The 25,660-nt window shown below is 44.3% G+C and overlaps 1 protein-coding gene across 1 annotated transcript in view; it reads right to left on the reverse strand.

Annotated features, from left to right (window-relative positions):
• Positions 1-7,930: 7,930 nt before the first annotated feature.
• The window catches only part of Stat5b (signal transducer and activator of transcription 5B), an 86,777-nt gene continuing 69,047 nt past the window's right edge, over positions 7,931-25,660 (reverse strand). The window contains exons 12-19 of the mRNA XM_008835291.3: positions 23,996-24,088; positions 17,457-17,663; positions 15,836-15,930; positions 15,505-15,635; positions 14,336-14,506; positions 10,771-10,822; positions 10,364-10,468; positions 7,931-9,952 (exon numbers count right to left, since the gene is read on the reverse strand). Coding sequence (XP_008833513.1) covers positions 9,826-9,952; positions 10,364-10,468; positions 10,771-10,822; positions 14,336-14,506; positions 15,505-15,635; positions 15,836-15,930; positions 17,457-17,663; positions 23,996-24,088 — 981 coding nt within the window. The 3' untranslated portion in view covers positions 7,931-9,825. The remainder of the gene's footprint in view (positions 9,953-10,363; positions 10,469-10,770; positions 10,823-14,335; positions 14,507-15,504; positions 15,636-15,835; positions 15,931-17,456; positions 17,664-23,995; positions 24,089-25,660) is intronic.

The raw sequence follows: 25,660 nt of genomic DNA on the forward strand, positions 1-25,660 counted from the left end.
ACAACAAAAAATGAAGTTTCTGTATGAAACTGTGTATTTTAATAATGAAATAGAGATCTTTTTTAAAGGTTAAAGCCTCATTTAATTTTATGTCTTATAGGGTTTATACTGAGTACAATATTGTATAACTGTAATAATTCAACTGTAAACTTAAAAATTTACAGCCAGCTTTGAAAGAGAAGCATTTTAGCTCTGGAAATTGTATTGACTATGTCAATGCTGTTGTAATGAAATGCTTCTTCTAATTATATGGTTATCAAATAAATAATTAAAAAAACAAAAATAAAACCTCCTGAATAAAATATATATATGATTTATTTTTATTACTTTATGTGTATGCATGTTGTGTCTGTGTTTGTGAATGTTTGCTGTGTGTGGGTGTCTGTGGTGGGTAGAAAAGGGTGTTGGATCCCCTGGAGATGGAGTTATAGGTGGTTGTGAACAGATGTGGGTGTTGGGAACTGAAGTTGGGTCCTCTGAAAGAGCAGAAAGCACTCTTAATCAATAAGTCATCTTTCTAGCCCTACTTTTTTTTGTCTTATTTTGAGGGAAGGTTTTATGTAGCCAGACTGACTTTGAACTTTCTAGTAGGCAAGAATAACCTTGAACTCTTGATACCAACTCTGGAGTGCTGGGATTATAACTGTGGGCCACCACACCTGGTTTATGCAGTATCAGGGATCAAACTCAGGGCTTCATGCATGCAAGGCAAATACCTGACCAACTGAGCTACATCTCCAGTCCCTATGACTCACTGCTCAAGTCTTTATGACAGGTGGTAATTTTTTTTTTTTTTTTGGTCTTTTTGAGACGGAGTCTTCCTGTAGCCCCAGCTGGCCTGGAACTCACTATGTAGACCAGGCTGACCTTGAACTCACAGAGATCCACCTGCCTCTGCCTCCCAAGTGCTGGGACTACAGGCCTGCGCCACCATACCTGGCTAGCAGGAGGTAATTTTGTAAATTGGAGCAAGGCATTCACAAGAGTTAGGCTCTTGTTCTCCTGTTATTAAGGTAGAAAAACTATGCCTTGGGATGACCTGTGGTCTGTATGAAGCCCTCTGCCTGTGCTCTTGACTTAAACCCTCAAAGCATCAAACCCTGCCTTCAATGCCTTACCTCCAGAACCTTGCTTCTCTTTTCAATTGAGCCTCTAGACAGAACTGCTTTCTTCTGCTTGCTTCCCCACTCACTTTAGTTCTTTTTTTCTTGCTGAGAACTTGCATTTGCTCATTAATTAATTAATTCATTAATTCATTCATTCATTGAAAAGTGGATTGCCTCATTTGAGTGTGTCTAAAGGTTGTAGCAGGGGAATGAAACTACTTGTCCAGGGGACTGGGGAGATGGCTCAGCAGTTAAGACCACTTGCTGCAGAAGACCTGAGTTCAGTTCCCAGCACCCACATGGCCACTAACAACTGTTAACTCCAATGCCAGGGGATCCAACACCCTCTTCTGGTCTCTGCAGGCATTGCATGACGTGGGTGCACTTACATAAATGTAGGGAAAGCACTTGTATGCATAAACTAAAAATTAATTGACAAAACAAAACCACAAAAAGCTACTTGTCCACCCTTGACCAAAGAATGGTCCTCCTCTATGAGAGGAGGTCAGTTTCTCCCACAGAGCACACAGTGGAGCACACAGCATCAGAAGGGACATTTGTGGAACTGTGGGGAAGGAAGAAGACACCTGCTTCGCCAGCTAGATCAGACCAATCAACCTTGGTGATCAATAGGACAACAACTGTCTTAGCTAACACTTCCACATCTGCTTTTATATTATATTTTAATTTTATCTCTCCAGTCCCCGATTCTAATTTTTTAGTAACAGATTTGATTTATTAGATATAATCCACACACTATAAAAATACCCAAATATACCCATTTAGTGTGTAATTCAATGTGTCCCACAGATCCACAGGTACAGGCAACTAACACCACAGTCAATTTTAAAGATTTATTTATTTATTTTTATTTATTTATTTATTTATTTATTTATTTATTTATTTATTTATTTATTTTTGTCTTTTTGAGATCTCTCTGTAGCCCCAGCTGTCCTGGAACTCACTATGTAGACTAGGCTGGCCTTGAACTCACAGAGATCCTCCTGCCTCTGCCTCCTGAGTTCTGGGACTAAAGGCATGCACCACCATGCCCGGCCTATATTTATTTTTATTTTATGTGTATGTTTTACCTGCATGTATGTGCACCATGTGCATGTTGCCCTCAAAGGCCAGAAGAGGGTTGAATCCCTTACAACTGAAGCTGTGGATGGTTGTGAGTTGCCATGTGAATGCTAGGAACTGAGCAACCAGTGCTTTTAACTACTGAGCCATCTCTCTCGTGGCCACAACCAATTTTAGAACCTTGGTCTTCACCTCTAAAGCAAACTGTACCTGTTCACTATCACCTTTCAATTTCTTCCCAGCCCTGAAGAAATCAGAAATCTCTCTTGCTAGATTTGCCACTTCTGGGTATCGCATATAAAGGTTATATGTAATCTTCAAAAAGAAAAAAAGCCAGGCATCGTGGCACACACCTTTAATCCCAGCACTAGGCAGGCGGATCTCTGTGAGTCCAAGGCCAGCCTGGTCTACATAGTGAGTTCCAGGACAGCTGGGGCTACAGGGAGACCCTGTCTCAAAAAGACCAAAAAAAAAAAAGGTGATGTTTAGTTTTTCTTCCTTCCTTCCTTCCTTCCTTTCTTCTTTTTTTTTATTTGTTTTTTTTTTGTTTTGTTTTTTGTCAAGGTCTCCCTGTAGCCCCACCTGGCCTGGAACTCACTATGTAGATCAAGCTGGCCTTGAACTCACAGACTCTGCCTTCTGAGTGCTCTGATTAAAGGTGTGTGCTGCCACCCCCAGCTGATATGTAGTCTTATGTATCTGATATCTTCTACTTAATGGGAAGGTTTCAAGGTTCTTCCTTGTAGTACTGTATATCCATGCTTCTTTTTATTGCTGAGTAATATTCCCATATATAGATATAGACTATTTTATGTATTCATCTGTTTGTGAGTATTTGGATTGGTCCCATTCTAATGCTATTATATATAATAGTTATAAACATTTGTGGATAAATGGTTCTATGGATAAATATATATATTGGTCTTTTTGAGACAGGGTCTCCCTGTATCCCCAGATGTCCTGGAACTCACTGTGTAGACCAGCTTGGCCTTAAACTCACTGAGATCCGCCTGCCTCTGCCTCCCTAGTGCTGGGACTAAAGGCATGCACCATCTCCCCTTTTGAGTCTTTCTCCTTCCTTCCTTCCTTCCTTCCTTCCTTCCTTCCTTCCTTCCTTCCTCCCTTCCTCCCTCCCATACCTCTCCCTTTCTCCTTCCCTCCCTCCTTCCCTCCTTTCCTTCCTTCTTTACTTCCTTCTGCCCCCAAATAAGCAGTTTTTGAGGTATGATCTTTCTATATAGCCCAGGCCAGTGTGATTTAGCAACCATACTGCCTCAGCCTCCCAAGTGCTGAGATTACCAACTCATACTACATCTGGCTACAGTAAGTATTATAGCGGAAGTAGGGAACCAATTTTTTTCACTTCTTTTTGAGACAGGGTCTCCCCTGTATCCCCAACTGGCCTAGAACTCACTATGTAGCCTAGGCTGGCCTCAGTCTCACAGAGATACGCTTGATTGCCTCCCAAAAGCTGGGATTAAAGGTGTGTGTTATTACACCTGGCCTTTCTTTATCCTTCCTTCCTTCCTTCCTTCCTTCTCTCTCCTTTTTTTTTTGATATAGGGTCTTATTATAGCCTAGGCTGGCCTGAAATGCTCCATTTTCTTGCCTCAGTCTCCTGACTTCTGGGATTACAGTTGTGCACCACCAAAATGGCTCAATTTTATTTATTTGTGTGTGTGTATGTGTGTGTGTGTGTGTGTGTGTGTGTGTGTGTGTGTGTGTGTGTGGTAGGCTGAGGTCAGTGTCAGGTATTGTTCGACAATTGCATTCTACTTATTATTTTAACATTTTATTTATTACTCTTATTTTATATGTAGTGTTTTTCCTGCATGGATGCAAGTGCTCCTGTCATGCAATGCCTGCAGAGGTCAGAAGAGGGCATTGGATACCTTGGAACTGGAGTTACAAACAGTTGTTGCTGACATGTAGGTGCTGGAAACTGAACCTTGGTCCTCTGCAAGAGCAGCCAGTACTCTTAACTGCGGAAACATCTCTCCAGCACCTATTATTATTATTATTTCTGAGACACGTTCTCACACTGAACCTGGAGCTATTGGATTGAACTAGACTAACTGGCCAGGTAGTCCCAGGGATCCTGTCTCTACCTTTCCAACACTGGAATCACAGGCATGTGCCATCACACCTGGCTCTTTAGTGTGTGCTGGGGATCTGAACTCAGGTCCTTTATGCTTTCTCAGTAAGCATTTTACCAATAGAGCCATCTCCCCAGCCTCTTAGTTTTTATTTTTTATTCTATTGATACATGAATAGATTTTCATATGCTAAGCTAAGCCGACATTGTTGGGATAAATCTGACTTTGTGAAAGTACAGCTCTTTATATGCTGATGAGCTCAGTCTGCCAGCATTTGCTGAGTATGTCCATGTTGTATGCACGAGCCATGTTGTATGCATGAGCCATGTTGTCTTACGATGTCTTGCTCTGGTTTTGGAATTAAGATAATATGGGTTTCATGGCATGAGCTGGAAAAGGTCCTACATTTTTGATAAGTCTGTGAAGAGTCAATAGCAGTTCTTCTTTATGTGTTCGGTGGAATTCAGAGGACTGAGATTATCTTTGTGAAAGGATTATTTAGTAATGAAAAAACATTATCATTGTATGTATGTGTGTATGCATGCTGTGTCCTCCAACCCCACCCCCATCCTGGGTCAGGCTGGCCACCAGTTCTGTAATGGAAAGAAGGAAGAACAACAAAACAGAGAATGAAAATGTTGTGCCCTTGAGAGAAGCTGAGGAGGAGCCGTTCCCAGAACAGTTACAGGGAGGAACCATTCCCAGCAGAGGGGCTACAATTGTTCATCCCATACTGTCAAGATGCCTGTTTTGAACAGGATGCCAAAAGCTCACTGATGGAGAGGATTCACTGGGAACATTTGACTGCCTCCTTGCCCAGTCAATACTGCTGGATATTAAGCTCCATCCGCCAATTTGATGCTTTGCCCTTGTTTACTTTCAATCAAGCTACTCCAGCCATTGGTACTGGACACTGCAAACTCCTGGTTGGATGATGTTTTCCTATCTATTTGCTGTTGCTATCTGCTACTTGCTATTTCTTCTTTTATTTTTACTTTATATATACTTAATAAACCCAGTCATCCCAAACTGAAGATACGGCTATTGCTGATCACTTCTCTGGACTGTACAGAACACAGGGTCTTGTCTATCCCAGGCTGGCCTCCAACTCCAGCTATAGCTAAGGATGACCTTAAACTTCTGAGCCTCCTGCTTTCACCTCCCAAGCTCTGGCATTAGAGGCGTGCACCACACCTGGTTTATGGAGTGCTGGAATCAAACCTGGGACTTTGTGCATGCTAGGCGCTCTACCAACTGAGCTACAGTGCCAACCCACAATGAGCATTTTCAACCATGCTCCCATACCCAGATGTGCACTCTGGATCTTTATCCTCCACCTGTTCCTCTCTGTGGCACCTGTTTCCTCCGAGAGGAGTATCTATCTCAGACAGTTTTTTGTTTCACTTTTGCTGTGCTGGCAATCAAACCCAGAGTCTTCTGAACAAGAAGCAAATGTTCTACCACTGAGCTACAGCCCTGGCCCTTTGGGGAGCATCTAACTTTGTCACCAATTTCCTAGCTACAAACTTGGAAAGAATCTAGGTTTTAACCATCCTTCAATGTCAGTTACTAGGATATTACTATACTTCAGAGCCAGGGCTGTGGGTCCCCAGTTGATACCATCTCCTCTTGCTTGAACTACTGAAGTTTCCCCTGACCTCTTGTTCTGGCTCCTTTCAAGCCACACACACTGGGGCTGAAGTAGTGTTTTGTTCTTTCCTTTTTTCTGGCCTTGAGACAGGGTCTCCCTATAGCCCCAGCTGACCTGGAACTGTGTAGGCCAGGCTGGCCTTGAACTCACAGAGATGTGCCTGCCTCTGCCTCTCAAGTGCTGGGATTAAAGGCACAGGCCACCACAACTGGCTGTAGTCTTTTTTTAAGACAGGGTTTCATGTAGTCCAGACCAGTCTTGCACTTGTTATGCAGCCAAGGATGACCTTGAACTTCCAATCCTCTGGCCTCCAACCCCTAAGTGTGGGATTACAGGCATGTACCATCCTACCTAGTTTGCAGTAGATGTTCTTAAAATGAAAATCTGGTTGTTCCAATTTGCTAGGATTACATCCCTCACCATGCTACTCAGGCAAAGTTCAGACAGCCTGGCCCATGAGGTCCCCCAGCCCTTCTCTGCTCTCCAGTAGCCTCATCCCCATGTAGCATTTTTCATAGTATGGCCCCTGGACCAGCATAATTTATGAGAAGTGTGTATTGTTGAGCTCCACCCAAGACTTACTCAAAACTCAGGGGTGGGTAGTTGCCTCAGCCTGTACTGTACCAAGTCTTCTGAGGTGCTCCTGTACACTTGTTTCAGAACATCACACAAAATGCCTTGGTCCCAACCCTCTTATGTTTTCCTCTAAGCTTACACTGTTCACTCAGGCTGAATGCTTCTTCCTTAATGCCTGTATATCCTTTGAGTTGTCTGAGACACTGGGCCTGCCTCTGATTGCAGGCCTACAACCTCTGGAGGCTGAGCTAGGAAGACTGGGAGTTCAAGGATAACCAGAGTTCATCTCAAAAGAAAAAGGGCTGGGCATTTGGGGACATAGCTTGGTAGCAGGGTACTTTCCTAGCATGCTTGAGGCCCTAGGTTCAAACCCCAGTACAGAGATAGAGATAGAGATGGGAGAGGGAGAGAGAGAGAGAGAGAGAGAGAGAGAGAGAGAGAGAGAGAGAGAGAGAGAGAGAGAAAGCTCAGGTTCTCCATGGCCCTTCATGTTCTTTTGTATTTTGGGGAGGGGTGGTTGTGACAGGGTCTCCAGCTGGCCTCCATCTCACAGAGATCTGCCTGCCTTTGCCTCTGGAGAGCTGGTGTGCCACCATACCCGGCTTCTTTTGTATTTCACAATGACCTTAGGATACCTCTGGGGTGGTAGGAGCCAACGTCCGTTCATCATCAGATTGTTCACACAGTGTGGGGCTCAGGGGACGCATCTGAATGCACTGAATTAGGACTCACTTTCCTTCAGGAAGTGTGAGGAGGCTGGAAGCGGCTACTGGTCCAATTTTCCAAATGCTACCCAGCAGGAAGGTAAGAGGCGCCCCTATTAACTATCCAAGCCGGTGACATACCCTGTCAGGCTATACACTCCCAACTAGTTGCTCATCTTGGGGTCACACTGGCGACTGGAAACTTCTGTAAGAGCCACCCTCTCTTACTACGTAATAGAAAGGAAAACAGCTGGAGACACTGTCTTTCAGAAGACATCTTTATTATAACATAAAGTACACAATACTTTTGTGACTGCCCCAAATTGTACACAATACTTTTTTGGTGGCTATATACTAATCTGCCTTGACACTAAAATACGTATCTGAAATAAAATCTTAAAAAGAAAAATTATAAAAAGTATATTTGCATTGTAAGAGATCTCTACTTTGAGCCTCCCTCCACCCCTACAAAGTCACACACATACCATACCCCAAGTTGAGGGTTTTGAGGGCTTGTGTGTGGGTCTGTGAGTGGGTGAGCGGCGAGTGGAGACTTGCCCTCACCTCTTCTCTAAGTGCAGGGGCAGGGCATAGAGAGACTCCAGCATGCAGATAGCAAGCACACCTTCCAGTCAAAAGCCTCTCCCATCTCCAGGCACAGCCTCAGGAAAACCCAGAGTAGCTCAGCAAGCCCTACTTTTTACCACCTTCTTCTCCAACCCAACTGCAGAGTAAGCTTGGAATTCCCTGGGGGTGCCAGGCCGCTCTGCCCTCTCTAGGCCCTGGGGACATGTCCACCTCCAATCTGAAAGTGTGTCAAGTTCACACCTGTGCCAGGGTTATTGGGACAAACAGGCCACTGAGTGACAGGCAGGGAGGAGTCTTGTAAGCCTGGATTCCCCCAGCAGTTCCATCTTTCTCCTACCCTCAGGGTGGGAATTTGGGTCAAATCCTGAGGGCAGGGAGGGACCTAACACTTCCTCTAGCCTGCACCTGAAACCGAGGGTACTGCCAGACATAGAAAAGTCAGTGTATGAAACCAAGCCAAGGCGAATAGCAGCTTTTAAAAAGTCATTTTCCAATAAATAATTTACTACACAGGAATATTTTCCTTTAACAGCAAAACACTGATAAATTCAGAAGTTATTTTTGTAAAAAAAATATGTTTATTTACTTGCATGTATAAAAATAAGGTTTTCCGGCCCTCCTCTCTGGGGTGTGCTTCTGTCCCTGTTTTGGCCTCTGCAGGCCTGAGGATGAGCTCCCTTGGCCTGCCCCTCTCCCCACCTGCCTGCCTCAGCCCCTCCCTTCCTTCTGGTGACACCATAGAGGAAGCTGAGGAACCAAATCAAGCTAAGGCTTTCTGCTTTGTTTCTACAGTTCATCAGCTTCCCAGCAAACCTGCTGACTGCATTTCTCCAACTCACAATGCCCGGCACCCAGCACCCAGCACCCTGCTGTGGTGGCTCCTGGCTTGGCAGGCTGAACCCAGGTGCTGGTCATATTCCTGCTATGTCTTCCTCAACACTGTGTGACAGTGAAGGAAAAAGAGGTGGCCTGGGTATGGAGGACCCAGGGCCTGATGCAGGAAGAGAGAAATTTGATGTCAAATTAGGGTGCAAAGGAAAAAACATAAAAGACCTGATTTAGAAACAAAAACACCATTGGACATTTGCAGAAAGCCATTAATCCACAAGCTTCTAGAAAGACTCGAATGATGCGGGCACAGCCTTGCCACAGCACCGAGAAAAGATGGCACAGACGGGCCACACCCAGGGCCTTGAGTCAGGGCTGGGCACACGTGCCCCTCTGGCAGAGCACAGAGGGCACCACCTGTGCGCTCTCAGCCAGGTGGCCTGAATTCCTTCCCTCTACTTTGTCAAACACATCCAGGTGTGCACACGCACAAGAACCGAGTGGAGATTCTAGAAACAGAGATTGAGCAAGGGGCAGGGGACAAGAGACGATGGTAAGATGGGTTAAGTAGTATAGAAAAAGCCACTACCCATCCAAAAACCTGTGACCCCCTCTTACCCTAACAGTCTTTATATAGTACCCCCTTTCCCGTCCCTATGTGCACAGGGGACAGGGGACATGAGAGGGTGGACTGGTGTTCTTTATCAAAAGGCAGTCATCTACATTTCAGAAGACAGGCGGAGACCTGACAGCTCGCATGGACTATGGTCGGCCTGAGAGGGCTGAGGACTCCCCAGAGAGGAGGTGCTTTTTCCTCCCTTTGTCCTTTTCTGACTTGAATAGTCATATGTCAAAGTTCAGCCACCCTTAAGACACATGGCCAGGTTCCAGGGTTCATGGAATCTGCCGCCTTTTTGCACAAGGTAAAAACAAGCCCAGCCTCTGGGCCCCAGTGCTGCAGCTAGACTCTAGACAGCAAAGGGTGGGAAAAACACAACGTGCAAACTCACACTCACACACACTCCCTTCACTGGTGCCACTATGCACAGAAACACTAAAGTCACAACTAGTATTAACACTTCACATTATGAGTATTGTTTCCAAAGAGAAGCGATTCATGGAATTAAAACATCCACAAGAAGATTTCTCCGGCGAGGATGACGAAGCTCGAAGCTGCTAGTGGGGAGGCTGGGTCATGACTGTGCGTGAGGGATCCACTGACCATCCATGGGCCGGCCCAAGAGCTCTTCCACACGCCGAGCCACATCCATCGTGTCTTCTAGATCGAAGTCCCCATCGGTGTCAAGGACAGAGTCGGGGCTTGGGAGGGAAAGACAACAGATGAAGGGAGGGGAGGGGTCTAGGCTACCCTTTAGGCCTAGGCCTCTTTGAAACGACCTCCTGATCTGAATGCAGGGAAGAGAGGCCTTGACTGGTTAATTCTTCAGAGACTCAGACATAAGTGCCCACCCAAGCTGCCCAACACTGGAGGTGCAGACACAGCCCCCACCCAGTCCTTACACACAGCGCAGATGCCATTTACCTACAGCCACTTGACACTTTCATATCTTTTGGTGGTATCTCTTACTTTCATAGTCCAGAGCTTGGGCTTAGGTTGGGTGAGGTCAGACCCAGAGGACCTCCATATTACTTTCCCCAACCCTCTGGATATACAGCCTTAGGCCAAGAGTCCCAGTCCCTCCCCATGGATCCCCCAAGAGCTTGACCTACTTCTGTGGGTACATGTTGTAGTGAGTCTGGGGACACACTGCTGGGGAGGGGGCCTGGTCCATGTAGGTGGCACTGGCTCCAGTATCTGTGGATGCACCAGCAAACCTGTGGAAGGAAGCAGAACATAGACTTAGCTGCATGGATTTGGGGAGGGGCTTGGGGGACATCTTCATGTTTTTTTCAGGACATAGGAGGTTGGTTCCTGAGGATCAAGCTACAAATGAGGAGCCTTGGGTGCTGGCCACAGTATGAGGGAACTCAGTTCCTTCTCAAGGGCTAAGCTGGGTTTTCCAAGGGATGAGGGATGCTGAGCTCAGCAGGGGGCAGTGACCGGTACTGAGGGAAGAAAATGAATGGGAAAAAAGAGGCACCAGGAGACCTCACTGGGCTGGGCCTCACACACTTACTCAGGGACCACTTGCTTGATCTGTGGTTTCACGTAACCGTCAACTGCTTTAGCTGTTGAGGGAAGAACAGTGTGAGAACCAAAGTTTTCAGATGAAATAAAATGCTACCTTCCTCAAGAATCCCATCTTTCCTTGGATTAAGATGCAGCCACTTGCCCTGGTACTCTGGTGGGGTGCACGTTTAATTCTAGCCCTCAGGCAGATCTCTGTGAGATTAAGGTCAGCCTGGTCTACATAGCAAGTTCCAGGCCAGCTGGGGCTATAGGAAAACCCTATCTCAATCAATCAATCAATCAATCAATCAATCAATCAATCAATCAACCAAGCAAACAAACAAACAAACAAAGACAAAGCTAATCTCATTTTGGGATGTGACATGGCACTTAACATTTCTGTCTGCTGGCAGACCTGGTAGAGAAGTCCAGCACTAAAACTGCAAATCCAGTCATCTTCCAGGTTGACTAGGGTGCTTTAAAAACTTTCCTAATTCACAGACAATAGATATTTATTTCCATGCACATTTAAGTCAACTGTTAGTGGCATCCATTTGTGAAAAGAAGAAAAAATTCAGTATTGGAAATTGAACCTAGGACATTACACATGCTAGACAAAAGTTCTACAACTAGCCAAGGGTGGTGGCGCACACCTTTAATCCCAGCACTTGGGAGGCAGAGTCAGGTGGATCTCTGTGCATTCAAGGCCAGCCTGGTCTACACAGTGAGTTCCAGGCCAGCTGGGCCTACAGGGGGACCCTCAAAATGACTAAAAAAAAAACCAACACTGTATGTGTGTGTACATATGTTCACGTATGATTTTGTGTATATACATGTGTATTCTCGTGCACATGGAGGCCAGAAGACACCTTGGGTGTCATTTTTCAGGCATGTACTGTCCTTATTTATTTATTTTGGAGGGTGTTTTGTAGCCCCAGTTGGCCTGGAACTCACTATGTAGACCAGGCTGGCCTCAATCTCACAGAAATCTGCCTGCCTCTGTGACCTGATTGCTGGAATTAAAGGCGTGTACCACCACACCTGGCTCTTTTTAAATTCTGAGATGGGGGTCTCTCAATGGCCTGAAACTAGAAGAGTAGGCTGGCTGGCTAGCAAACCCTAGGGACTCACCCATCTCCACCACCTCAACACTGGGATTGCAAGTGAGAGCCACCATGTCTGTCCTTTTTTTTTTTGGTCCTTTTGAGACAGGGTCTCCCTGTAGCCCCTGCTGTCCTGGAACTCACTGTGTAGACCAGGCTGGCCTTAAACTCACAGAGATCCGCCTGCCTCTGCCTCCCGAGTGCTGGGATTAAAGGCATGCGCCACCATGCCTGGCTTATTTTATTATTTATTTAATGTATACGAGTGTTTTGCCTGCATGTATTTAAGTGCACTTGTCTCATGCGATGCCCGAGAAGGTCAAAAGAGGGTGTCAGATCCCCCGAAACTGAAGTTACAAATGATTTGCCATTATGTGGGTGCTGGGAATTGAACCCAGGTCCTCTGTAAGAGCAGCTAGTGCTCTTAACTGCTGAGCCATCTCTCCAGCCCTACACTATTTATTACCCCAGTTGTCAGCAGCATATGAAAAGATGCTTGATGTTACCTAGAACGAGAGAAATGCAAGAACTATATGATACCATTTTTATGCCAGTCAGACTGGCAGACGTGGAACAGCTGGCTGCTCTGTGGTTGGCAGGAAGGCAGAAAAACAGATGTCTAATAGCATGAAAATGAATCTGGCCTTCTGAAGGGCAATTCTGGAAAGATGTGTCAAAAAGTTCAGGAAGTAGCCAGGCCTTTAATCCCAGCACTTGGGAGACAGAGGCAGGTGGGTCTCTGTGAGATTGAGGCCAGCCTGGTCTACATAGCAAGTTCAGGCCAGCTGGGGCTATAGAGAGACTGTTTCAAACAAACAAACAAACAAACAACAAAGATTATGCCTTTTGACCTTATTCTACTTTTAAGAATTTATCCTAAAGAAACAGTTGAACAAGATACATGTACCAGGTTATCTCAATATTTATCATAATCAAATATGTGAATAAGTCATAAGAGTCTAAGCTACTAACCTGGAATGAATTGTGAGATCTCCGTATAATGGACTCTGTGCACTCATTAAGATAGTGCTGCATGACTGACTGACCTGTAGCTCTGCCTAGCACATACTCTTATGTACATGTGTGTATGTGGGAGCGCTGCCTGTATGTGAAATCCGGGCATAAAAAGATTCAGTAGGTTTAATCCAAGTACACACCTTTCACCCTGACCTCAGCTCCTCCACTGGCCTCCTCCTTGGCTGCAGCAGCCTCCCCGGCCCTAGGGAGCTTTTAGCCACCTAAGCTGAATTTGTTCTCTGGCCTAGGATGTTTTCTCTCCAGGTCTTTACAAGGCCAGTTTCCTTACTTTGTTCAAATCTATTCAAACGTCACTTCCTCAGAAAGCACCCTGACTGCTCGGTGAAAAGATGCCCCCACCTCCTCTCTGCCACGTCTCCCTCCATTTCCTTTGTTTCTCTCAGAGCATCCATTGCTCAATACACACGTGTATCTGTTGATTCTCTTATTGCTTTTTCTCTTCTTTCTGACTAGATTGCAGCCTCTATACAAGAAGCTCACAACAAGCACCTATAGGGTATGAAGGGATGCCCTGAGCTGTCTAGAGGCTAACCTCTAGATGAGAGATGTGCGATGTCTGCTTTCTTTCTTATGCATTTATGCATTTCCTGAAAAATCAGTAATAATAAAAAAACATGTCTAAGTGAAGAAAAACAATAAAACCATCTATGTTTTGAAAAAAGAATTTTACTTTTCTAATTTTGTTTGATTTAAGACTTGTGTTAAAAGCAGTCTGCAGCAGGGAGTGGTGGTGAATGCCTTTATCCCAGCACTCTGGAGGCAGAGGTAGGAGGATCTCTGTGAGATTGAGGCCAGCCTGGTCTATGTAGCAAGTTCCAGGCTAGTTGGGGCTACAGGGAGACACTGTCTCAACCCGCCCCCAAAGAATCTGCAGGTGGCTGAGGCAAGAGGGTTGTGAGTTTGAGGCCAATGAGTTCTAGGTCAGCCTGGGCAAGCCTCTGTTTCAAACACTCAAACACAGGCGCTTGAGAGATGGCTCAGCAGTTAAGAGCACTGGCTGCTCTTGCAGGGACCCCAGTTCAGTTCCCAGCACCCACATGGCAACTAAAAACCATCTATAACTCTAGTTCCAGGGAATTTTGTGCCCTCTTCTGGCCTCTGCAGGTATTGCACACATATGGTGCATTTACATACATGCAGGCAAAACATTCCTACACATAAAATTTTAAAAAATTGAAAAGAAACCCCAAACACACACACAACCCCCGCCCCCCAAGATATTGGGAACTAGTGACAGATGTATTTTCACTGATGAACCGTGCAAATGGCTTGCATCTGTTCTGGATATGACACCAGTGGCTAACTGCTAACTGTGTGGGTTTCATGCAAGAAAGAGCTATGCACACACATACACACATGTACAAACAAAAACCCAAACAAAACCAAAACCAAAGTCATGAGAGAATCCAATGAGAATGCGAACATTGTTACCAGTGGTGGGCTCGCAGGGAACGGGCGTGTAATACTTGGAGTACACTTCATCTTTTGGCCGATCAGGAAACACGTATATAAGGTAACTCAAGTCCCCCAAGCGGTCAGCCAGGGACCGGATGGAGAAGTCTCTGGTGGTAAAAGGCATCAGATTCCAAAACATTCTTTCCTCTAGATCAATAAACAGAATAATCACGTTCTAACCATGATTTCTGAACATGAGATCTTAAATACCATACAGACTGTATTCAAACTCCCCATTAAAGTCACTTCAAGTGAAATGATCATTTAAAAATAGCCACAGGCTGTAGATAAAGTACTTCTTTTTTTTTTTTTTTTTTTGGTCTTTGTAGAAACAGGGTTTCCCTGTAGTCCCAGCTGTCCTGGAACTCACTATGTAGACCAGGCTGGCCTTGAACTCACAGAGATCTGCCTGCCTCTGCCTCCCAAGTGCTGGGACTACAGGTGTGTGCCACCACACCCGGCTGATAAAGTACTTAAAAGTAAGTGTACACATCACTTCCCTGGAGCTCTAATGATATCAGTGGGGTCAGGTTCAAATAGCACTCTTTAAAAGAAATAGTTCTTATGGACCCCAATCTCTAATTCCCTATACAAAGATATTTAAGAGAGCTAGGAAGCATGTCTACTGCCGGAGATAGTATAAGAGCTACTACAAGTTATTAAAATCTTTAAACTATAAAACAAACTAGAAAGCTCCTCTTACTGCGAGAGTCAGGCTAAAGAAGCAATGTTCTCAGGTGGGAATGGTCAATGACAATAGCTTATACTAATTAGGAAAAGGGAAAAATGAAATAAGTTAGTTTTGCTCTGAAGACTCCACACTGGCAATGTAATTCCTCACTGAAATAAGCTCCAGGCTGAGAAACAATGAGGCAAACATTTCAAAAGGGAAGTGGCTGAGACTCTGCCGGCCGCAGTATTAGATGGCTGCACTTTCACGTCTCCCAAAATTAGAAATTGCGTTTCCCATAATAGGATTGCTCACAGGCTGCTGCATTCTGACCAGCTGTATCACAGGTTATGTCTGTGATTCTTGTAATTAGGACCAGCCCCAACAAACAGTACATACTCAATAAACTGTTAATTTTGTGACACAAGAGGCAAACTTTAGCCAAGATGTGTCTTAAAAAGGGAGGGGCACTCACGAGAGTCAAACTTCCAAGCAATGGTGATGCCTCCGATTTCTGAATCGCTGAACCTCAGTAGGAAAGTTCCGTCTGGCTTGTTAATGAGTAGGTCATGGGCCTGTTGCTTGTTCACAAAACCCAAGATGGCCCTGGATCACAGAGTCAGAGTCAAAGGCACAGAAGCAGAGGGTGACATAATAATAGAGAGAAAACCTTCCCATTCTCGTATTGACCTAAGAATAGATGACTACAGTCCCAGCTACTCAGGAGGCTGAGGCTGCAGGATTGCTTGACGGGGGTTCAAGACCAGCCTGGGCAACATATAATAAAAATAAAAAAACATTCTCACCCATCATTCCAGTGAGGCTTGAGATGTTTTTTTAACACTTCCATCACACCATCAAACCACTGCCAGAAAGTATAATTCCGTCCTGGCAAATTCTCCTGGTTGGAGATACAACAAGAAAGCCAGAGTGAAAGATGGATTATTAACTGCAAAATGGCAAGGTACTTCATAGTCTAAATTGTAAGATGACGTTAGTACTTTATCCTGTAGGAAAGAATCCACACATTAACACTGCTAAAGGTAGGTTCGTTCTGAGTTAACCTTAAATCTAGATATCATTCAGTGGGCTCAGGAGGTGTGCAGGACACACAAAGAGATGGTAAGGAGGAAAATGGGAATGTCAGGAGCAGGAACCACCTGGCCAGAGCAAGACTGAACTCTGAAGACCCACCTAGCCAGAAGGGTAAAACTGAACAATGATCCATTTATTGCTTGTGTTCTAGATCTCTATGACAATGCTAATGAAGAAAAGATGGGAAAGGCAGATTTCACTCTGACTTTCCAGATTGCCAGCTCTCTCAGTAAAGTGCAAAGATTCAGTTCCTGGCTTTGTTTATGTGCCAGGCAGCATGGGCTGCTTCCATACATTTTAAATGGAAAATCTGAATGGAAAACAAACATCCCCAGTATGAGAAGCATACAAATATCCCTGCCTGTCTTTTACCAAATGGTCCTACAACCCAAAAGACAGAATAAAGGAAAAGAAAAAAGGCAAATGGCCACATACTAGTCCCAATCCCCAGGGGACCCTGTTACAGCTTTAGCTGGATCCCATAGACTCACCCCTGGCTATTTCTGACATGTGGCCCATCACAAGCAGCATCAATATCCCCTGGGAGATTCTGAGAAATGTACATTTTTCGGGCCCACCTCGGACCCACTATGAATCACAGCATGCATTTTAACAATATGCCTGGCTGGTTCGTAGATCTGACCTAATTTAGATCACATTGTAAAGCCACAGAGATGCTGACATCACACAGACATTCCCATGAATTACCAGCCAAATGCAGTTGCCAGGTTCTATGGGAGACAGAGGCTTTGTTGCAATGGCAAAGAGAGACCACTGAGACCCGCTGCTTCCCCTACCACAGCTCCTCTGACTACCAGCATCTTGTGAACACAGAACTGTTCAGAAGACTCAGCGACCAGGAGCTCTCTGAATCAAGAACACTTGAAGCACTGGGGATAAGGATATTAAAGAAAAAAAAAAGGTTTAACTGAAATCAAAGATCTGACATGACCAAAGGTTTTCTGAATGCCAGAGGAAATGTTTCCTTCATCCATATCCTCTTTTGGGGGGTGGAGGGTCCCCAAGCTGGCATTCAGAGCTGGTGGAACAGAGCCAGGGAAGGAGTTAGACTCACGTTCGCTTCATTTCCTTTATGAAGGAGGAAATGCATTAACTGTATGCACAAAGCCCAGCTTGTTTACAACAGGAAAAGATGGGATTTTCTACGTGAGACCTGGCTAACCCTCAAGCTGTCCATCTACTTAGATGCTTCTATTAGCTTGGGTACATTTTATTAGAACTGTGAAGAACAGGGGCCCAGGGCAGGGAAACTCCAGAAGGCAAACAGTTTGGAAGGACTGGATTAACAGCAGCTGGAGGCTGGTTGCTCACCCTGTTGAACTGGGACCAGGACACGGACATGTTGTTGTAGTCCTCGAGGTGGGTGCTATTGCTGTTGAACAGTTTCTGTGCCAGGAACACAAGGTTCTCCTTGGTCAGGCCCCGGTTGCTCTGCACTTCGGCCTTGAATTTCATGTTAAGCGCTTCACACAGCTGCGGCCACAGCACTTTGTCAGGCACGGCAAATGGCACCCTGCCCTGAGAGGGAGGAAAGCCAGAATCTTATGAGAAAACAGTTTCGTGACTGATTCCCTCAAGCCACCAAAGAAAAACAATGATGGCTGGAAGTAGTTATAAACATCTGTCCTGCCAAACCTGAGATATTCAGACTTTCTTGGGTGCACAGAGACACACAAGGTCCCATTTTTTATACGTGTTCATATACAACACAAATAGAGGCCACCTCATTGATTGGTATGCTGGCCTGTGAGCTGCTGACCCTGCAGTCTGATTCCTGGTTTTAATACCGTCAAAAAAAATTCCACCAAGTTTTGGCTCTTATGGTATACAATCTTTGGAAGTTTAGACATTAAAAACATTGCCAGGCGGTGGAACATGCCTGTAATCTCAGCACTCATGAGGTGGAGATGGGAGAGAGGATCAGGAACTCAAGGCCATTCTCTGCTACAGAGAGTTTGAGGTCAGCCTGGGCTACATGAGACTATCCAGACAAGACTAGTTTCCAGGCTAGGTATATGTGGGGAGAATGGTCACAGAGATACATGTACACAAGTGCTATACTTACCCCTGACATCCTCTGCCAAGAGCTCTAGCTCAAAGTGAAGCAACTTGGCATGGTAGAGTGGAAATTTTCTAGTTGGCAACTTTATTGAGAAACAGGTTAGACTAAGAACATTTAATAAATTGCTTCTCATTCCATTCAGCCAGCTGGTCAATGGGTACAAAGGTTCAACTAGACAGGAGGGATGCGGTCTGGTGATCGATCGCACAGTAGAGTGAGTACAGCTGGTAACATTTTATTGTTTCCAGATAGCTAAAAGAGGGGACTCTCCTCCCTTCTCCTCTCCCTTCTCTTCTCCTCCCCTCCATCCCTTCCTCTTCCTTTCTTTTTTCTTCTCTTCTCCTCTCTCACTCACTCACTGTGTGTGTTTTTATTGTACATGTGAGTGGAAGCCAGAGGTCAATCTCAGGTGTCACTCATCAAGAGCCATCTACTTATTTTTTAAAAAAGCATTATTGAGCTGGGCGTGGTGGTGCATGCCTTTAATCCCAGCACTCGGGAGGCAGGTGGATCTCTGTTGAGTTCAAGGCCAGCCTGGTCTACATAGTGAGTTCCAGGACAGCTGGGGCCTGGGAGACCCTGTCTCAAAAAGACCAAAAAAAAAAAAAAAAAGTATTATTGAGAACCAGGCGTGGTAGCGCACACCTTTAATCCCAGAACTTGGGGAGGCAGTGGGATCTCTGTGAGTTCAAGGCCAGCCTGGTCTACATAGTAAGTTCCAGGACAGCTGGGGCTATAGGAAGACCCTGCCTCAAAAAGACCAAAAAAAAAAAAGTATTGTTGTTGTTGTTATTGTGTGTGTATATGAGTGTGTGTGTGTGGAGGTCAGAGGGAAACTTTGGGTAGCTGATTTTCTCCTTCTATCATGGGTTCTGGGTATTGAACTTAGGTCACCAGACTTGTGCAACAAAGTGCTTTTATCTGCTGAGCCATCTTGTTGGATACCATCTTATTTTTTGAGACAGAGTCTCCCATTGGGTCCTGGGATTTAATAGGCTAGACTGGCTGGCCAGTGAGTCCTGGGTGTTCACCTGTCTCCGCCTCCTCTGTGCTGGGATGACAGGCATGTACTTCCATGTTTAGCTTTTTCTTTAAAACTCCTTTTTATTATTTTTTTTGGCAGGGGCATGCCACAGTGAACATGCAGAGATCAAAAGTCAACTTGCAGGAAGAGGTTCTCTCTTTCCACATGTGGGTTCTGGGGCTTGAACTCAGGTTGTCTGGTTTGGCAGCAGGAGGCTTTACCTCCTGAGCTGCCTCACTACATGCTCAGCTTTTTACACAGGTTCTGGGGCTTGAACTCAGGTCCTTGTGTTTGCATGGTAAGCACTTTACTGAGCTACTTCACTTCTCCGGTCCGCCTTTTTTTTTTTTTTTTAAGTTTTTACAAGACAGGGTCTCATGTAGCACAGGCTGGCCTTGAAGTCATTATTAATACTGGATTGCCTCTACCTCCCAAGTGCTGGGATTTCAGGCATGAGTTACTACACCTGGTCAGCGGAACTTCAGTGTTCTTATCACAAAGGAATTATAAATATAAATATACTATAATAATATGTATAATATGTAAATATACTAATTACCCTGATCAGATCATTATACAATGTATATATTGATCAAAACACATAAATACGTACAATTTTTGTGTCATTAAAAATTAAAAAGGAATTCTTCCTTTTTCCCTTTCCCTTCCTCCCTTTAAAAAAAAGATTTGGGGCTGGAGAGATGGGTCAGTGGTTAAGAGCACTGACTGCTCTTGCAGAGGACCCGGGTTTGATTCCCAGAACCCACATGGCAGCTACGAGCCGTCCTTAACTCCAGTTCTGGGGGAATCCGAAGCCCTCTTCTGACTTCCGTGGCACTGCATGACATGGGTGCACTCACATGCATGCAGGTAATATACTCATACACATAAAATAAAAATAATAAATAAAATAATTAAAAAAACGATTTATGGGGGCTGGAGAGATGGGTCAGCGAATCCTAGCACACACATGGCAGTTAACAACTCTCCGTAACTCCAGTCCCAAGGGATCCAACAGCCTCTTCTGATCTCCACGGGCATTGCACGACATGGGTGCACTTACTTACATGCAGGCAATACATACATACACATAAAATAAAAATAGTAAAATTTAAAAAAAGATTTATTTTATATGTATGAATGTTTTGCTTGCATGTATGTCTGTGCACCACATGCATGCAATGCCTGTTGAGGCCAGAAGAGAGCATCATTTCCTTAGAACTATAGTTATGGATGGTTGTTAGCTGCCATGTGGGTGCTGGGAATCAAACCCAGGTCCTCTGCAAGAGCAGCTAGTGCTCTTAACCCTCAGCCATCTATCCAGCTTCTTCCTCCTCCTTCTTGGAGAGAAGGTCTTGCTATGTATCCAGGCTGGCCTTGAACTCACTATCCTCCTGCCTTAGCTCAGGTGCTGAAAGAGCAAGGAATGTACCACCATGCCCGGCTAATTCTTCACTTTCTTTTATGGTTGCTAAATATTCTACAATAGAGAACAATAATATATTTTGCCAGTGCTCCATCGATGGGCATCTATGTATCAACCCTCAATTTTCAGCTACGACAAACATGACTGTCATACTGTACTTGTTATTTGATACATATGCAATATCCATGTAGAATAAATTCCCAATAGAATGTATTTTATTGTATGTGTGTACATGTTCTTCTGTGAGTGTGCCTGTATATGCAGAATCAGAGGCTGATGTTGGGTGTCCTCCTTAATTGCTTCTCCACTTCATTTTCTGAGACAGTGTCTGTCTCTGCATTTAGAGCTCACTGACTCAGCAAGACTAGAAGGTCAGTACACTCCAGGGATTCTCCTGTCTCTGCCTCCCCAAGTACTGGGATTAAGTGTACCACCATGCTCTTCTGGCTTCCTGTATTTAAAATTTTTTTTTACTGTATTTACTTATTTGAATATGTATGTATATGTGCCTGTGTGCACGCATGCCACAGCATGCATGCCTCCACAGGATACATGTGGAGGTCAGAGGACAACTTTTAGGAGTCAGTCCTCTCCTTCCACCATCCTGAACCATCTCCCTGGTCTCTTGCGTTTATTTTCTTTTTCTTTTTTTTTGGTCTTTTTTTGAGACAGGGTCTCCCTGAAGCCTCAGCTGGCCTGGAACTCATTATGTAGAATAGTCTGGCCTTCACAGAGATCCTCTTGCCTCTGACTCCCGGAGGTCAGGAGAGTGTGTCAGATTCTCTGGAACTGGAGTTATGGACATTGTTAGCTACCATGTGGGTGCTGGGAATCAAACCTGGGGTCCTCTGCAAGAACATCAGGTGTTCTTAATCACTGAGCAATCTCTCCAACCCCTTATTTTTCCTTTTTTTTTAAAGAAGAATATTTTAATTTTTTTTTATGTGTATGAGTGTATTGCCTGCCTGTAGGTAAGTGCACTCGTATTGTGCAATGCCTGCGGAGGACAGAAGAGGCTGTTGGATCCCCTGGAACTGGAGTTACGGACAGTTGTTAGCTGCCATGTGGGTGCTGGGATTCGAACCCGGGTCTTCTGTAAGAACAGCCAGTGTTCTTAACTGCTGAGCCATCTCTCCAGCCCTTTACTAAAAACTCAAAATCAAAATCAGAAATGGAAAAGCTTTCCTAGCATATGCTAAACCCTGGATTCAAGCCCCAGAACCACAAAGACCATTTTAAAAATAATTTTTCGGGGCTGGAGAGATGGCTCAGAGGTTAAGAGCATTGACTACTCTTGCAGAGGACCTGGGCAGGATTCCCAGCATCCACATGGCAGCTACGAACCATCCTTAACTCCAGTTCCAGGGGAATCCGAAGCCCTCTTCTGACTTCCATGGAATTGCATGACACGGGTGCACTCACATACACGCAGGTGATACACTCATACACACAAAATAAAAATAATAAATAAAAATATTTTAAAAAATATTTAAAAAAATAAAAATATTTTTTCTTCTAGGCCAGCTGGGGCTACAGGAAGACCCTCTCAAAACAGATTAAAAAAATAATTTTGGGGGTCTTTTTTGAGAATTTTTCTTTTAATAAATATTTTATCTATTATTTTTATTTTATGTGTATGAGTGTATTGCCTGCATGTAGGTAGGTGCACCTGTGTCCTGCAGTGCCTGAGGAGATTGGAAGAAGGCATCAGATCCCCTGGAACTGGACAGTTGTCAGCTAGCATGTGGGTGCTGGGAATCAAACCCAGGTCTTCTGCAAGAGCAGCTAATGCTCTTAACTGCTGAGCCATCTCTCTAGTATTTATTTTCAAATAACATTCAATATACCATAGTCATTAGCATAACTGAAAATGTGAAAAAAGCTTATCACTGGACAAGCTACCCTACTGATCACACATGTCAAGGTCAGAAATTGATCTGTAATTGGGAGGGATGAAGATGAGGCAATCTGATCCTATATTGTCTGTACGAAGACAATATAGGGAGACATTTAAAAAAAGAGTCTAGGTGGAAGAGAGATGGCTCAGCAGTTAAGAGGACTGGCTGCTCTTGCAGAGGACCCGGTTCCAATCCTAGCACCTACATGGTGGCTAACAACCATCTGTAACTCGAGTTCCAGGGAATCTGATGCCCTCTTTCTGTTCTCTGAGTGCACTGCATGGTACAGGTTCATTTACATACATTCAGGCAATACACATAAAAAATAATAATAAAAATGATAAATATTTTTAAAAGGGTCTAAACTCAGGTTTTGCAGCACACACAGGGTAGAATCTCATAAAAATCTTGCCTTTGCAATGAAGCATTGTCCTCTAAAGAGGACAGCTAAGACTCTTTAGATGCTAGAGAAAGACAAACTTTGATATATCAAATGACAGTTGTCCTTGTAGCATGCTTTTATGAACTAACTTATAGGAAAGATACAGCACAGATCTCTGCCCATGGAAATGTTTCAAAAAGGGTCATCATGAGCTCGAGGTGGTAGGGTGCTAGCCTAGCATGCATGAAGCCCTGGGTTCCATCCCTGGTACTTCATAAACGAGTGTTGTGACACACACCTGTAATCCCAGCACTTGGGAGGCGAAGGCAGGAGGATCAGAAGTTCAAAGCTATGCAGTGATTTCAAGGCTGTCCTGGGACACATAAGGCCATGTTTAAAAAAAAAAAGAAAGAAAGAAAAAGGAAGAAAGAAAGAAGGAAGGAAGGAAAGGGAAGTGTGTGGTGAGTAGTATGCTAATGTCATTCTGGTTTTATTTGGGTGCACAAGCCCACAAATGAAGGCTTCCTTTGGAGCACCTCATTCTTCAGGAGCGACCTGGAAAGCACATTGAATACAATCCTTGTCTACTGGTAGATGACATGAGGCAACTTTGAGGTGAAAGTAAACTCTAGAAAGAGACTAGGGGTCTGTAAATCATTCAGGACTCCCCTGAGGAGTCAAACACATACCAAAGCATCTTCTGTGTGTAGTTTTCTGTGTTACTGAGCTTAGTCTTGTGATGATGCCATGGAGCCCCATTCTGCCTGTGTAGCAGGCACTGACTAGAAACTCAAGCTCAGAGAGGGCAAGTGAACTTCCCACAGTCACCATGGGTGATGGTAAAGCCTGAAATTCAAACCTGGCTGACATCAAGCCCTTCCTCTTTCTACATTTTTTATTCTGCCTGCCTCCCACTAAAGAAAATGACATTCTCTAAGCAGAGAGAGAGAGAGAGAGAGAGAGAGAGAGAGAGAGAGAGAGAGAGAGAGAGAAAACACAAGAGATTCATGACACCAGTCTTGAGATATGGAGACCCACAGGCTGAGAAATCCACTCACAGGTTCTGCAAAAGCATTGTCCCAGAGGACTGTGGCCGTCGCATTGTTGTCCTGGCTGCCATGAACAATCACCACCACCGGGAGGGACAGGGTCTACAAGACAGAGAAGAATTGAGCACCCACATCTTCAAGTGCTTCCCCTTCCTTTCTGTTTTCCTGATTATCATGGTTTACTTATTTTTATTTTATGTGTATGAGTGTTTTGCCTGCATGTATGTATGTACACTATGTGCATGTAATGCCTGCAGACACCAGAAGAGGGCATGGGATCCCCTAGAGCTGAAGTTAAGGACAGTTATTAGCCACCATGTGGATGCTAGGAACCAAGCCCAGGTCCTCTGAGAGAGGAGCCACTGCTTTTAACCACTGAGCCATCTCTCCAGGTCCATATCACATTTTTGTTCAAGTTTCAGTAAGTGATACTCTCAAAGAACGGGAATGGCTCCAGCAATAATAGGATATTTCACACTAGCACAATCATAAAGGACTTAGATATCTATCTATCTATCTATCTATCTATCTATCTATCTATCTATCTATCTATCGTCTATCTATCATCATCTATCTATCTATCTATCTATCTTATCTATCTACTATCATCTATCTATCATCTATCTATCAATCTATCTATCTATCTATCAATCTATCTATCATGTATCTATCTATTTATCATCTATCAATCTCTATCTATCAATCAATCATCTATCTATCTATCAATCATCTATCTATCTATCATCTATCTATCTATCTATCTATCTATCTATCTATCTATCATCATCCATCTATCTACCTACCTACCTATCTAATTTTTCCTTTTTGGAAAAGGATATCACTTTGTGTCCTGGGTTGACCTTGAAATCATTATGTAGCCCAGGGTGGTCTCAAGGTCTTATGCAGCACACACTGGCCTCAATCTCCCTATAAAGCTGAGGCTAGCCTTGAACTTCTGATCCTCCTGCTTCCATTTCTTCTCAAGGGCTGGGATCACAGGAATGCACCACCATGCCCAACTTTGGTCTCAAACTCTTGATTCCTGCCTCCAATGACTAAGATTACAAGTGTGTATAACAGTACCCAGTTGAAAATTTAGGTATTTTAAGGGTGATCTTGCTTAGATATTCTGAAGAATGAAGCAACTTTTTCACAATCACATGGAAAACAAGAGAGAAGAGAGGAGTTTCTAGAAAATGTGTCAGGAAGAAATGTTTAAAATATTGTAACACCTGTAATCCTAGCACTGGGGACACTGAGGCAGGAAGACTTCAATCTCAAGGCTAGCCTGGGTTACATGGTGAGACCTTGTCTCATAAAAAGAAACCCAGGGTCTAGAGAGATGACTCAGTGGTTAAGAGCACTGGCAGTTCTTACAGAGGACCTGGATTCGGTTCCCAGCACCCACATGGCAGCTAACAATCATCTGTAACTCCAGTTCTAGGGAGTCCAACACTCTCTTCTAACCTCCACCGGCATTACATGACATGGGTGTATGTACATGCATGCAGGCAATACACTCATACACATAAAATAATAAAAATAATAAAATATTTTCAAAAAAGAAACCCAACAAACAAAACCACACACTCACAAAAACTCTAACCATTTCTCAAGTTCACACTGAGTGGTTTCCCATGGTTCATTTTTCAGGGAGCTTTCCAGTTATTCCAG

This window comes from Nannospalax galili, unplaced genomic scaffold (assembly GCF_000622305.1).
Source record: "Nannospalax galili isolate Female #2095 unplaced genomic scaffold, S.galili_v1.0 scaffold137, whole genome shotgun sequence".
NCBI lineage: Eukaryota > Metazoa > Chordata > Mammalia > Rodentia > Spalacidae > Nannospalax > Nannospalax galili.